The following is a 13112-nucleotide window of genomic DNA, read 5'->3' on the forward strand; positions in this document are numbered from 1 at the left end:
TAAGGAAATGGACTTTAGTGAGCTCTCGCAGTGTTGTTATGATGATATCTTACTTTGATAGTTTTTGTAGTGCGTTTGCTACATATGGAGTGAACGTTTTATTTGTCCTAAGGACTACATCACATATTGAACTATTCTAAATGTGACCAGACTTCACGATTATGGCTCCTCATTAAGCGTTTTTACTTCCGGTGTTAAGTAAAACCCACAATCTGACTTTCATTTTGCAACTACAATAAAAATACATATTTTTGCTTGGTAAAAGAACAAATGTGAATACAAAACACATTTCCACTCAATAATTAATGACCAAACATGAGCCCTACCTTACGACTATTAATCATTGTTCCAGTTCTTAGACAATAATCCACAGTCAATTCATGGTAGAACTATTTGACCACAAGTGCAAGTGTTTGTGAGCAGAAATATGTTGACAGACACAAAAATCTGATTATCAGGTACCAGAAATCTGAGATTTGCTTTACTGGATGCCTCCTATAGGTGTTCGTGTCTTTTTATGTTTTACCATATGTTCTAAGAGGAAGACACACTATTTTCTTCTCACACACACACAACACACACACACCACGTCCTATCTGTTCTCTCCTGCTGCCATCTGCCATGGACTGGATGAATCGGAGCTATAGTTGGCTCACAATGTACATGGTAGGCCCCTGCTGGCTGTCGGAGGCTTGCCCAGCACGCTCAAAAAAATATTTGTTTTAAATTGGATACTGTTCTGAGTAGCTAGAATGGTGCAAATACTTTAGGGTTACTGTTTTTGAAAGGGCATGGATCTTCATATTTTTGACAGTCTGTGTATTTTATGTCATACATATGAAGTCATGTAAAGGTCACAACCAGGGATAGTATTTTAAATTTCCTGGACAATCATAGCAACAATATCTTGCTATAAATATTCAAACGCATCTACTTGTGTGTTTTTGTATGTACTGTATCTGTGGAAGTAAGCATGGGGCAAATGTAGGGCAATCCACAGGAGCATAAAAAAAACGTGGAGTGAGTGAAATCATCTTGACAAAGTTTCTTCCAGATTTCAGAGGACAGCATCCATCCTGCTCAGGCAAGAGTAAGCACAGAAGGAAAGAATCTTGTTGAGCGTGTGCTTGTTTTCCTTTATTTTCCATCTGGAAAGGGATATACTGTCCATCTCAGTATGGAACCTACAAACAGCTCATTTTACCGCAGTCCGTTTCACTTCTCAGTTCATTTGTCTAAATTATTTTATTTTGGAATAGCATTTAAAAAAAAAATCAAATCACAACTCATCAATATAAATAAATATGTAGGAAATTCCAAGGATTGCAGTATATATTTTATACATTATTTTCAAATAGTGTTATACATAAAAAGACTGGAAAAAAACATCAGTTGTGAAAGATGGATAACGTGAAGAAAAAATACATTATTAAGAAAGCTGTTGAAATAATGAATGAAATGGGGCATCCTAGGAAGCGATGCTGAAGAAAGGGGTAAAGACATTTTGGCAGCAATGAGACAAAGGCGAAAAGATGTGGAAGTGGAGCAAATCAGCTGAGCAATATAGAGGAAAATAAAATGAGGGCTTGGATGGAGATGAAGGAGGACAAAAGAGGCAATGTGGAATAGGTGAGTAGGGGAAAAAATAATATTGGCTTTTGGAACAGGAGCAAAGCGGATGGGCAAGCCACATGGGACACATCGACATTAAAGAGAGCGACCGTATTCTGGGATGTCAAGATGGCTGGTTTGGCTGGGTATTTGTAAGCACTGGACTGTGCACATAAATATAAAGTTTGTATAGTCATAGCATAGTAAAAAGTGTGGTACACAACCTTGCCTGACTACCTTAGTTGGTTTAGCAGGAGACATTGAATGAATACAAAATCTGAGTGTAATATTGTGTCAAACACACATTCATAAAAACATATTTTTCAGTGCTTTAGGAGTTTTAACAGATCTTAACTGTAATACTGTATATAATTTAGAAATTATATAAATATAGCATTCATACAGTATGTATACATATTCTTGACAAAGTGTTTTTTTTATATCTATACATACACTGCATACTCTAAAGAGACTAGTGGCACTTGAGTTTCAATGACCCATTTTTCTATTCAGCAAGGGCAAGTTTGACTATCTTTGACTGAGATGCTGTCTTGGCTATCCCAAAATATTCCGACCCCTTTTTTTTTGGCCTCCAATACCATACCGATATCACACATGTCAGGAGTATTGGAAACCTTTCTACTTACCATATTATGAGCTCCTGCTATTTGGCTTTGTGTACTTGTCTTCGACTGCTGGACCCCGTAGCCTTGTGATTAGAACTGTATGAATGTATTTTGCCACAAACCTTCTCAAGGAGCAGAAGTTACGATTAAAAGATGTTTTCATTGTACTCGATTTTCCTGTATTGCAAGAGTAGTGGAATATAGTATGCAGGCGCTCAAGTGAGGCATACACTTGGTTTACCACTCCCAACCAGGTGGAACCAATAAAACCCTCTCGGTCTCTCATCAGCATCTCTCTAAAGTCTTTCCAAAGCTTTTTCTCTCAGCATGCCAAGTCCCAAGCCTGGTTTTTATCCACCCCACTGATTCCTTAAATATATTTTTAGTCTCGCTCTTCCTCCTTTACAGGGTAATTTCCCATCGGGTGGAGTAGAAACAGGTAAAATATATTTCTGTCAGCATACTGTATATTAATTTTTACTTTTTGAGACTGACATTATAGATTTTGGTAGTGGTAGTAAATGAATATATCTTTTTGTTAAAACAATAATCCACCAACTAAAAGTATTTATTTTGCCACTCTTTGTGTTGGATTCTGTTCATTATTTTTGAAGTTATTGGCAACCTCTTTATTTTGTATTTTTATTCAATTGCTTTGAAAACATACTGTCAGTCTTCTTTACCTGGCCTGCTATTGGCTGGCAACCAGTTCATTGTATACCCCACCTACCGCTGGGATAGATCATTATTTATTGAATTGGAATTATTACTAAACATAATATTACATAGAAAGTGGAATGTACTTCCTTGAATAATTATTAATTATGTATCATCACTTTAGTATTATGCAGAGTTATCCTCTTTGGGCCTTCCTCATACTTTGTTCCTTCTACATTAAGCCAGAATATCATGTATTTGTTGTCATAGACTGAAAGCTTAGAAAATGTTATGGCTACTTCTGCAGATGAGAGTTGATGGCACTCAAATTATTTGATCCTTGGAATCTGTATTGCTGTAGTCATGTGTAATTTGAAGCTAACGTTGGAGATATAAGATGAGTAGAAAAAAGCCAGGCGACGGATGGAGTTAATGAAAAGCCCAGACCGATGGAGAAAGATAAGTGAAGTGAGCCTCTCACTCAAGGTGGATGACTTCTGAGCTTTCGTCATCAATTTTATATATTTCCTGCTCAAGCAGAGTAACCCCCGTGACCCCGTACATCTAACCAGAGTCAATGTAAGATCCCTGTGGTTGAGGGAGGTAAGAGAGGTAGAAAGGGAATGATGAAGAGGAGGGGAGAGAGTGAGTTGTACAAGAAGCAATATGGGTTTTCAGATTGATTTGTCATTGGCTGGAAAGTCCCAATATGTGAGTCATTTGTCTTGGGACTGACCTAAGGGGGAAGTGTTTTTGACGTGGTTTTGAAATTATTGCTAAATAGTTTGATTGTTTTTGGCAGCTCACTTGTTAAAGGCTATTTTTAACGTTTCCTCCCAGCACAGTAAGGAATTCCACTTGAAAAGGTCCTCTCTCTAACTTGATAAATACCATGAAAAAAAGATCTTACCACACTTTTCAATGGCTGCCATGTAAATTTTTACATTGGTGATTCCTTTTGTTAATTATGCTTGGCAATTAAATGAACAAAACGAGCTAAAGCTACCGGCACCATAATGTGTTGAAACCTAATCAATATTTTTACCTTACCTGAGCAAAAAGTGAGAGTTGAGAAAGAAAGGTGGTTTGTGATGATTAGAATCGGTGCAAGTGATGACCTTTGAGTGGCCCATCTCATGCATAAAGAAAAGATGGGGTAACTATCATCTCTTCTACATATAAATGATCTACAAGCCCAGATGACTGAAGTTGTTCTCCACAGAGGTTGTGATGTAGACCCTCTGGGTACAACTGATTGAACTGAAGGCCGAATGTAATGTAACTACTAATATTCAGCCTGCGCATTTTATGAATCTCATTTCTTGAATGCAAAAATATAGTACAGTAAGATACAATATAGTAAGTTAAATACTCAATTACAAGAAACTGGTGTTTAAAAACTATGTATGGTACCATTATTTAGAGAATTTAAAAAAACATGGCAGGAATCTTGGAAGGCTGCACAGTGGTAAAATCTTTGATTCATAGAACAATTACTTTTGGAAGTTGTTTGGCGACATCTCCAATTGTCATTGGAATGCTCAAGCTTCTCTTATATCACTCACTAATCTGCCGAATGCAGAGTGCAGAAGGAATTATCCTTTGTCCTCTTTTTTTTTGGTGAACTAGCTTATGAATATTCAATACACATTCTCTTGTTTTAACCTTTCTAAGTGGTGTATTTACCTAGCGGTCTAATCACTGTCACCGTGTTGAAAGCTGTAATCCTCTTTCAACCTTTTTTGCCACATATACATGTCACCTCCAAATTGCATGTTAACATTAAGCAATTACCTGGAAGCTATTTGAGTAGTCCTCTGCTTATTTCTAACCACATTCATTCAATTGTGTTGATCTCTTCATCAAGACAACTTTCCAATCATATCATTAGTCGCATAATTGCGTGAGTTTGAATGCTCTCTAGGACAATCACCTACCCGCATAGTCTCGCACATCCATCTATTGCCAAATCCTTTAGCAATTATGGAAATAGGACATGGTCTCCTCATGATGTTGTGCTGTATTAGCTGAGATGAACCATGCAATGCATATAAACACTTCACATCAAACGAAAATGAGTTTACATAGCACCTTTTGTACATAGAAAATCAATCTATTTTGCAAACAACAACAAAAATAAAATACAACAAAACACCAATAGGACAGTGTGAAAAAAAAATACTCCGACACCCACACAGAGACACCTCCATCTATACTCATGCACATCATTCCTTCAGCACACCCACAACCCTTGTAAGGATAAGCGGTATAGAAAATGGATGGACCGACGGGCGATAGAGCGGGTAGATGGATGGATGGATGGATGGATGGATGGATGGATGGATGGATTGGATGGATAGACTGGATGGAAGACGGAGAGATGGTTGGAGGACTTTCATGATTTTAACTTAAACTCACAAAAATTTGCTTTATTGGCAAATTGTCAGAGCAATTTCCATAAATTTTTTATAGATACAAGTACAAAGTATGGTCCATTACTAGCATCATGTTTTACTTTCAGGAAATGGTGTGTATCAGTTCCTAATTATGGCCTTAACTTCCACTATTAAAATTCAAAATGAATGAAGGCCTTTACATTTTAGAAAGGCCTGTGGAGCAGCATAATCACACCTACTGTGTGGCGCACTGACACATGATTCACTCACTCCCGCCCTCCTGAAGCTCACACTCAAACCACCCACCACTAAACCAGACCTGACTGGTTGACGTTTCTTTTCGGTGAAGCACTTCCTGTAATGGCCCTGGCCTCATCTACTGTCCCCCTGGAGTGCGCATGTCTTGGCCCAGTCGCCTCAGGAACCTGACAAGATAGATAAGGAAAGACAGAGATGTTAAAAAAAAAGAAAAACAAACATTTCCTTTTTTTTTCTAAACATTTAACATAGTCATTGCCTTCCCCTCATCAGGCATTTGTGATTTATCATTCGTCCTGCTCACATGTATGCAAGACATAATAATAATAATGTCAATGTCAATAATAATAATAATAATAATAATAATAATAATAATAATAATAATAATAAAATTGTCATAATTTACTTTTAATTTACTTTTAATCTTTGGCTATGATATATGACAAAATTTTGGCCATTGGTTGCTACCTATAGTGGAGGCTGACGTTTGTTTTTTCACACCCTACCGAGCCCTTGGCCGCAACGCCTATCTCTTTTTTGCCTATTTGAAGCTTGCCTTGGAGGTGGTACATCTGTTTGAAAGATGCTGATAAGTGGATTGGTTTCATGTCTTTTTGTTTTAGTTACTCCTTTATCAATCCTCGACCATGTTTACAATGCTTGCTTACTAATATATATTTGTACGTAGTTCAGTTATGTGCAGGGATCAACAAAGCTGATGGATGTTATTATAAAAAGTTTACCAGAGCAATAGATTACAATGTAACTGATCCATACATGGTATGAAAGCTGGCTGTATCCTCTTTGTACCTAGAGGTACAGTAAATGATACCCATTTGATGTCAAGAATGCCAATGCAACATATCCCTCTCACAATGGTGCAAAATGTGGAAAGGTGGAGGGCGGGCTGTACAACAATCATAATTCAACTGAGATGTGTATCTGGAGATGGTGAGCCACGATGGGGCCAGAATCGCTATGATTAGATTCCCCCTGTGCTGCTATTCTATCTATGTCCCTGAGATCTTTTTGTGCCTCTTTCCCCTCATCATATTTTGTATCTCTCAAAAGCAATTCAGCAGGGATAGCAATAGAGAATCGGGGGACTGCAATTCCAAATGCTTTGATCTGTGAGTACAAACATTGTAAAATAAAAATGTGTCGCTATAGCCGCATCACAAAATAACTGTCAAAACACATTCCTAAAAGCTGCTAAAATCTCTCTCGCTTACATTTTCTGAGTCAATCTCCTAGCCGTCCCTTTGCAATATTGATGCTCATATCTGCTCATAACCTGTGTCTCCATGCTGTGGCACTAGGTAATCAGTTAACCTGATTATGCCTCTGATGGAATTAAATCATTTCAGTAAGTGAAAATAATAATATGAGTAATAGGTGTGGGGGATGGTGGTGCTCCCCATAGCATTTTCTGCAGTGGCCACAAATCAAGTTTTGCTTGCCCACCGTCGTATGATATCTGGAATGGATCAGAGGTATCAGCATTAAAGCCGTCAATCGTTACATGCATTCAGACATGCATGTTATTTTTGGTTTGCGGTGGTTTTTGTCTTGGAACTGTACTATGAATGTCTTTTTTGCTCAGTCTCTTCCATAGTCCAGTTATTTGTCTGCTGTATTGTAATTTCAACGTTTTGTACGAGAAAAATCCACTTCTGTTTAATGTCGACTTAGAAGTTACAATGTTGTTGCCATGTTGGTTGAATGTTCATATTTTACAGACAACATCGAATGTTGACGTTATTTGAAAACCAATACACCTAAAAATCATTCTGATCGATGCAGTCATACTAACATTAAAATTTTGTTTGAGAATATTTGACTTTGGCACAACTACTACTTTTTTGGTACCAGTGATCCACAGAGAGGAGGATTAGTCCGGAAAGTTAAGTGAGTGTAAAGGACAGACCTTTTAAGCAGGCCACATGATAGCATGCTGACTGCAACAGCAGGCATGAATCTGCAGATTATCAGCACCGGCTCAACAATCCAGAGGCTGATTAAAGGCTTTGCACCTGTCACTTGTGTAATAATATTAAATGTTAAATCAAAATTATAGACAGTTATAAAAGTAAAAGGAAAGACAAGTGAAGTTGAAAACTGTAGCCATCTGCCAATACAGATCAATATGGGATTCTGCATGCTTCTGCTGGGATGCCTGTTTTGCAGTGAAAGAACCTGAACTATGTGTTTCAAAACCTACTGCATAATTAAACGCAAAAGCTCAGCAGGTGGACGCCCTGCGACCTGGAGTCTAATGATTATTGGCCTAAGTGGTAAAGGCCGTTCTTGGTAAAACAAACAATGCCTTGTCATTGATGGATAATGCACTTCCATTGATTCTATTTGCCCTGTAAAGATCTGTCATCACAAAAAGTGCACATCAGAGAAGAAATACAATTACTAGACTTATGGTGGAGTGGGCCATTTGGAATAGGTAGGATAGCATCAACATGTGTTATTGGCTTCTAATTGGCTAACAAAAGTAGCACTCTTTCGATGAGTGATCTGTTTATTTTTGCATGGCCGCCTTTATTGACAGAGCCTGTGAGCTTGAGGAAAGATGCTATCTGACTATTCCTGGGGATGCAACAACAAGCATTCAGGAAAAGTGCATCAGAGCATCTGTAAGGATGGAATAATATGTATTCTTCTGGTTTACTGCTGTTTTGGGAGACTTGTTTGCTCACCTTTTCATGTTCAAAGCTGAAACTAATTCCCCCTGTCACGTGCCTGATTTTATTCGTGTCAAATCCACTTCTTCAGTCAATGTTTCCAACATTCTAACTGTGGGTTGTCCTGACTCCAATTTACAGTTTTCATATCTTGTAGGTTGACGACTGAAAGCGCAGATAGGCCTCATATACAGCCAGTATATCATACGGTAGACACAGGGAAAAGCCCAGACCGTGATATAATCCTTCTCTGACAGACAGACTTAGCTAGAAGGGAATAAAACTGCCGCACCATTATGGCATGTTTAACATAGATCATTGATGACATAGAAAAGAGGGATTTTGTGAGAACATATTGCACTCTTGTGTCCTGAAGTTTCAGAAGGTAAATGTAGTTTGCAATCGCCTTTCTAAGCTTCAGGGCGACTCGATATAAAAAGATTATACGGTGGTGATCATTAATAATCGATGGAGAGGATACAGCAGTAGAGCCGAAAATGGTGTAAATGCCTGTATGTCTTTGAACTCAGCAGTGAAATATTCATCATGCTCTGCTGATGCCAGCTTTAGTTGAAGGTAACCAAATGTCTGTTGTTGTAGAAGATTCTACTTTTTTATGTTTGAAAAGACTCTCACAAGTAAATAACCAAGTACTCTAGTCATAGTGCATTGTATGTGTGTTTCTTGTTCAAATGTTATGTTTGCATTTATTGATTATGGTAATGACAGATATTAGACTTAATCGTTCCTTTCTGCTGAATGTCAATCAACATTCACCAAAAGCATCATTTTTTTAAGCAACAAATATAAAAGTTCTCATTATCTGTGCATAGCAAACTGACATCAACGCCTCTATTACATTGCAGTCAAGCAAAAGTGGGCTCTAAACATTACTAGTAGGCACTGATCTTGGCACTTTTACTTCCAAAAGCTGCTTGACATTCTAGTTTTAAGAATAGAAGAATGACAATAATCATTGTCATGATACACTGTAAATGCTTACATGCATATTCACGAAACTTGTCTTTCTTTTACTCATCACTGAAGTGAACACAAAGTTGCTGGGCCACAATGGAACAGGGGACTAATGTAACACTCAGGGAGCAATTCAGGCTATCATTGTCTTGCTCAAGGACATCACAGCCGTGAATATGGGTGATGTTAGGGGATGGTGGTACATGGCCTTAGCCTAGGGGTTCCACAGCGTCTGGCGGTGATCTTGCCACTTGCCCTACTGTTTACCTAGTGTTTCAGCTGTGACTCCACTTACTGTCCCTCGTTATTCCCAAATCAGTAGTTCCTGGTTGCCGATACTACCGTGATATACGCAATGTTGACATTAGGTCACTGGCTCTTTAAATGGGCAGTGACCTATGTAGCACTGGCCAATTTCTTAGTCATTCTCAGAGTTGTGATGTGGCCTTGAGCTTCTGATGCATATTGCAGCTCAAGGCACTACACCCCGCAGCTCTTATAATCTAAGAATGACTCACTACTTTGGTTCCAGTCAGGGTAAAGGTCAGGCGTTTTGACCCAAGGGACTAATTGTCCCAGCGTGATAGCAAAAGGAGGACAATGACTATGGAGAACACTACACTCCCTCATCCATTAATAGTGAAGTAATTGCTCAATCATGCATGATTATCAGCTGCAGGGTTCCAAGTTGCAAAAAAATAATCCTCCCTTGTGTTCAGCTTGAATGTGATGAATGAGGCAAGTGTGAGAGCTTGCATAAAAACACAAGTCTTGTACCTTTCATGTCCATTGAAAACTGAAATATGGAAGGAGAGTAAGTTAAAGGGTTTTACATTTATTTACCTTTCACATAATTTGAATTGGTGCGGCTTGGTGACGCACTGGTTAGCACGTCCGCCTCACAGTTAGGAGGGTGCGGGTTCGATTCCACCTCTGGCCCTCCCTGTGTGGAGTTTGCATGTTCTCCCCGAGCCCGCGTGAATTTCCTACGGGCACTCTAGTTTCCTCCCACATCCCAAAAACATGCTTGGTAGGCCGATTGAAGACACTAAATTGTCCCTGAGTGCGGATGGTTGTTAATCTCTGTGTGCCCTGCGATTGGCTGGCAACCGGTTCAGGGTGTCCCCCGGCTACTGCCCGATGACGGCTGGGATAGGCTCCAGCACGCCCACGACCCCCGTGTGGACAAAGCGGTACAGAAAATGGATGGATGGATAGTTTGAATTGGAATTAATTCACTGTCTACAAGTTCTAAAATGTGTATCTTTGTTTATCGTTTTCACTGTTTTGCAATGCTCTGTATATATATGATGATGATGGTAATGATGATGATGATAATGATGAGGATGATAATGATTTTCATTTTCATTATACAGAGGATCTTCTCCCTCCTGGCTTTCCTAACATTGACATGGGCCCTCAGCTGAAAGTAGTGGAGCGCACTCGGACAGCAACGATGCTCTGCGCCGCCAGTGGCAACCCTGACCCAGAAATCACCTGGTATAAAGACTTTCTGCCCATTGACCCCAGTACAAGTGATGGGAGAATCAAACAGCTACGCTCAGGTAAGGAAAGGCTGCTTAGGTATTGAAAGGTTTTTTTCTTTTGAAGTTGGTTTAACAATAGCCTGAATTGTTGTGAAATGCTTCCAAAATACAAAATACTTCTGGTGATGCCTGCAAGGTATTAAACAGACAGAGTGTAGCTCCTGAGAATACATTGGAATCACAGTATGTCAAGGAATGAAAAAGGTCAAAAAATTAATACTACCCTGGAATTACAGTATGGCATCGTCAGTGAAGCCGCATTAAAGCTGTAGTGGCACAACACAGTTGTGGATATGTTTGTGTCTTGTTCCCCATTGATTAAACCACACTGAGAGCCCCACTAAAGCAAAGTCTAATTATATAGTTAATTAAGTGCAGACTCTGAAGTGGCCCTGGGCAACAAGGGGTAGATATTTTAGGTCGATAATTTGTCACCATTGGAAAAATCCAATGACTCTTATTTGATCTGTTACTGCAAATGTAAATCAGTGCGGACTCCACTAAATTGTCTCACGATTGAGTTCATGTCCCATTTGTGCCTCCCGTGTGGTATACTCCAAATAATGGATTGACCATCTTGTTATTTATCCCTATCCATATATAAGAAATGGACAACTTCCAAACAAGTTTTTCATTTAGGATAAGTAGTGTATTTTTATTCTTGACTTCTATTTGTAATTTTTCAACCCAGATTCCTTTGTAGTAGTTTGTGAATATAAACGTAGGTGAATCAGGAAATCAATTAATGTGTAAAGGTGTATTGTAGCTGCAGAGATGGCTTTTATAATTAGGACCTACAGCACTAGTTTAACCCTGAGAAGAAAGTCTTGTGAAAATTCCCAGGATATCTGTGCACATCTTTTTGTCCACACCACCTTCTGCACATGAGTAAATTGAAGTTCTGTATCTATTCATTGTGTTTCACCACCCTTTTTACCATTAGCTAAATCAATTGCATTGCCATCAATTACCTACCATGAAATATATCTATAGAAGTAATAATAATTCATAAGCAGGTTAAATAAGATTTCAAATTGTGCAGTGTGTAGTAGGGATGTGTGCTCATTAGCTCTAATCAAAGCCTTTGAGGAGTTACTACAAGTCTTGGTGAGTATGACCATTGAATAGATTTCAGTATGTTTTGCAAAGGAGGTATATTTTACCATTTATCTATTTTTCAACATTATTTCACTGATGGAATTATAATTTTGACAGCTTTCTGATCCAATTTCTCTGTCACCATTCTTTTGATTCTCCTTCAATAGCATTTGTATGTCCTGTCTAATTGAAGGATGCTTTTCTTTTTATCTGTGTACTTTGTCTGTAATTGTGTGTGAAAGAAACTAAGAGACATCACAATGAATACACATTGCAAAGTATTCACCATATTCAATCTAAAACCAAAATATATGGTAACTGAAACTGAATATTAAAAGCCTAAATTCTAACGGACACCAAAATTAGTATGATCAAAATAATGAAAAATAAAAAGACATGACAATTATTCAGTTGAATAACACTCTCAATCTTTAAATAATTAAAATGTTTGAAATCACAACAAAACCCAAGTTGATACTTCAGCACTGTAATTCTTAAGTGGCAGTTACCTACAACCTTACCCTAAAATCAACTATGTTGTTCTTCCTCTTTCCTCTATTTACTTTCATCTTGCTTTGTGATTTACAGAAACCTTTGGTAAGTGTTCATCTAAGTCATGCAAGCCCACCCACTTTCCTTCAAGCAGATGGCATTTTTAAGCTCCTGTGCAGAATGCATGCATCCCTTACTCTACCTTCTATCTTAACCCTTTTCCTTCACTGTTCAGTTGTTTCCACCACCGTCACCTTTGAACCTTATAATACCTTATAATGTCAAGCTTGTTTCAAGGCATATTGATCTAGGTCAATTTATTCTATACATAGTATTCCATCTTGAGGAAAGTAACATCAGGTTAACATACAGAAAAGCTGTGGCTGATTTACTTTTGCTGATCACATGGGTCAAAATTTAGCCAACCTAGCGTTTTGTTGCAATATAAGAATATAATTACACGTGAGAATTGCTTTCAATCACAACTACACGAATGTGGGCTTTCATGGTAAAATATCTCATGAGCAGTAAGTACAACATGGGAAAAGGTTTTCTAAATGAAGTTATTAATACCAGTGCTCTACCTTTTATAGGAGAGTTTACACAATACAGGTATCAGAACTGCCTCTGTTATCTGTTTACTTGTTTGCTCCAGGCAAGCCTTCAAGCCTTTGAAGGTAACTCCAAATTTCACTTTGTCATGGTAATAAATAAAAATATTCAGGTCAAGATAAGTCAGCCTGTGGATATGTTATTTGG

The 13112-nt window shown here is 38.3% G+C and overlaps 1 protein-coding gene across 6 annotated transcripts in view; it reads left to right on the forward strand.

Moving 5' to 3' along the window:
• Positions 1 to 13112, forward strand: part of ptprsa (protein tyrosine phosphatase receptor type Sa) — a 313388-nt gene that overhangs the window by 235520 nt on the left and 64756 nt on the right. For all 6 annotated transcript variants that reach the window (XM_085929036.1, XM_085929035.1, XM_085929040.1 and 3 more), the window contains one exon: positions 10593 to 10781. In XM_085929036.1, coding sequence (XP_085785162.1) covers positions 10593 to 10781 — 189 coding nt within the window. The remainder of the gene's footprint in view (positions 1 to 10592; positions 10782 to 13112) is intronic.

Source organism: Syngnathus leptorhynchus, chromosome 13 (assembly GCF_054491065.1).
Source record: "Syngnathus leptorhynchus isolate UIUO chromosome 13, UIUO_Slep, whole genome shotgun sequence".
In the NCBI taxonomy this organism is placed as follows: Eukaryota; Metazoa; Chordata; class Actinopteri; order Syngnathiformes; family Syngnathidae; genus Syngnathus; species Syngnathus leptorhynchus.